The 2,500-nt window shown below is 39.7% G+C and overlaps 1 protein-coding gene across 1 annotated transcript in view; it reads left to right on the top strand.

The window, feature by feature from the left end:
• Positions 1 to 2,500, top strand: part of myo5aa (myosin VAa) — a gene marked incomplete at both ends in the record, with an annotated part of 86,147 nt that overhangs the window by 52,105 nt on the left and 31,542 nt on the right. The window contains 3 exons of the mRNA XM_080029201.1: positions 302 to 458; positions 1,424 to 1,663; positions 2,327 to 2,461. Of these exons, the coding sequence (XP_079885327.1) occupies positions 302 to 458; positions 1,424 to 1,663; positions 2,327 to 2,461 (532 nt within the window). The remainder of the gene's footprint in view (positions 1 to 301; positions 459 to 1,423; positions 1,664 to 2,326; positions 2,462 to 2,500) is intronic.

The following is a 2,500-nucleotide window of genomic DNA, read 5'->3' on the forward strand; positions in this document are numbered from 1 at the left end:
ACCAGGCTAGACGGTGAGTTCAGGGACCTACACACACTCACAAAAGATGGATGGATGGATGGATGGATAGATAGACGGACGGACGGACGGACGGACAGACAGACAGACAGACAGACAGACAGATAGATAGAAATAAATACCTACGCAAACGCAGCTCCGCCATCACAATACAGAGGTTCACCAGGGGCTACCAGGCTAGACGGTGAGTTACAATAGATGACAGACAGACAGACAGACAGACAGACAGACAGACAGACAACTACATATTAACCTAAAACCTGTATATTTGTATTCCCCTCAGTTTGGTTAAGTGGATGCGCCGGACACAGGCAGCGACCACCATCCAGAAGAACCAGAGGATGTGTGTGGAGAGGAAGCGCTACAGGCAGAAGCAGGCTGCAGCCCTGGTCATGCAGACCATACTGAGAGGCTACATGGCCCGACAGATGTACCAAGGGGTAAGGGACAGACAGACAGACAGACAGACACACAGGTCATGCAGACCATACTGAGAGGCTACATGGCCCGACAGATGTACCAAGGGGTAAGGGACAGACAGACAGACAGACAGACAGACAGACAGACAGACAGACAGACAGACAGACACTCACACAGACAGATAGACACACATACACTCGCTCACTCACTCACTCACTCACTCACAGACAGACAGACAGAGAGACAGACAGACAGACAGAGGTCATGCAGACTATACTGAGAGGGTACATGGCCCGACAGATGTACCAAGGGGTAAGACAGACAGACAGACAGACAGACAGACAGACAGACACACAGACAGACAGACACAGAGACAGACAGAGACAGACAGACAGACAGGTTATGCAGACTATACTGAGAGGGTACATGGCCCGACAGATGTACCAAGGGGTAAGGGACAGACACATTAATAAACACTGCAAAATGTATTGTATTCATCCTAACACAATACTTCTTTTTTTAGCATAATGTTTTTATTATGAGAATGAAAAAAAGTACAACAATATATCACAAGTATTGGAGTATGAAGTATTTGAATTGAATTTTAAATATAAAAGTAATCATAATAAAAAATTTAAACAATTTAAAATGTATTTGAATTTAGTTAAATTGAATATAAAACATATTTAAATGTTCTCTCATCTCTCCCCTGTTTCCCTGTGCGTAACCAGAAGGCAGGGATCATTGTTTGAGCCACTTACTAAAGGAAATTTGCTGTCAATATATGATAGACAATGAAGTGTGTTGAATTGAATTGAATTGAATTTAAAAAAAAAAATAAAAATAAAAAAAAAAATAAAGTAAATTAAAAAAAAATATTTATTTAAAAAAAAAATTAACAATTTTTTTTTTAATGTATTTGAATTTTACTGAATATAAGAAATATTTAAATTTCTCTCCTCTCTCCCCCTGTGTCCCCCTGTAGTTGGTACGTAACCAGAAGGCAGTGATCATCCAGAGGCATGTGCGTGGCTGGTTGGCCCGCTGCTGGTACAAGCGCTGTCTGGAGTCGCTGGTTTACCTGCAGTGTTGCTTCCGGAGGATGAAGGCTCGCCGTGCGCTCAAGAAACTCAAGATAGAAGCGCGGTCCGTGGAACACTTCAAGAAGCTCAACAAGGGAATGGAGAACAAGATCATGCAGCTGCAGAGGAGGATAGACGAGCAGGTGGGGCTTTGTTTACGGTTATTTTGGTAGATTTTAGACTTGTTTGGAATTGATTGGGGCTAGCCAGGACTTATATACCAACTTATACGCTTTTTTTTTAAATATATAATTTTTTTATTTTTTATTTTTTTCGATTTTGAAGAGAAAAAACTGTATATATACTTTTTTTTTAACTCTTTATTCATCTGATTTTGAAGGAAAACACAGATAAGTGTTATAAGTATTGACATAAAAATAAATGAACACATATTTAGTGTGTTTAGAGCAATCGGTATGAGCAATATAGACTCTTTAAAAAATTAGGATCGGCCTAGAAAAGAGAAGTCAGTGCACCCTTAGTTTTTTTTATATCATTGTGTGTATTGATTTGTTTGTATCACATCACAATTTAACTCCTCTGTTTTATGATATTGTTCCATATTTATAGACCAGAGATAACTGTGCAAGATGAGATCCATGATAAGATCTCCAATTTATATGGAAAAGTCGATCAGTAGTTCTCCAATAGCTTTATAAGTTGATTGTCAATATACATGTTATGAATACCCTTGAATGATCTTGAATTTTACTCTTTAAATGTTGTATGAACCCCATTGTTTTACCCCTGTGTTTTTATGATATTGTCCCATATTTACATTGTGTGTTTAATGACCGTTCCTACAGACCAGAGATAACCGTGCGGTCCATGATAAGATGTCCAGTATGGAGAATTCACACACAGCGGAGAGCGAGAAACTCAGAACTGAGCTGCACAAGCTGAAAGGAGTGGAAGAGGAGGCCAAGAACAAAACCAACCAGGTACTGTGTGTGTGTGTGTTTGTGTGTGTTGGTGTGTGT

Source organism: Ammodytes marinus (genome assembly GCF_949987685.1).
Source record: "Ammodytes marinus genome assembly, chromosome: 1".
NCBI lineage: Eukaryota > Metazoa > Chordata > Actinopteri > Uranoscopiformes > Ammodytidae > Ammodytes > Ammodytes marinus.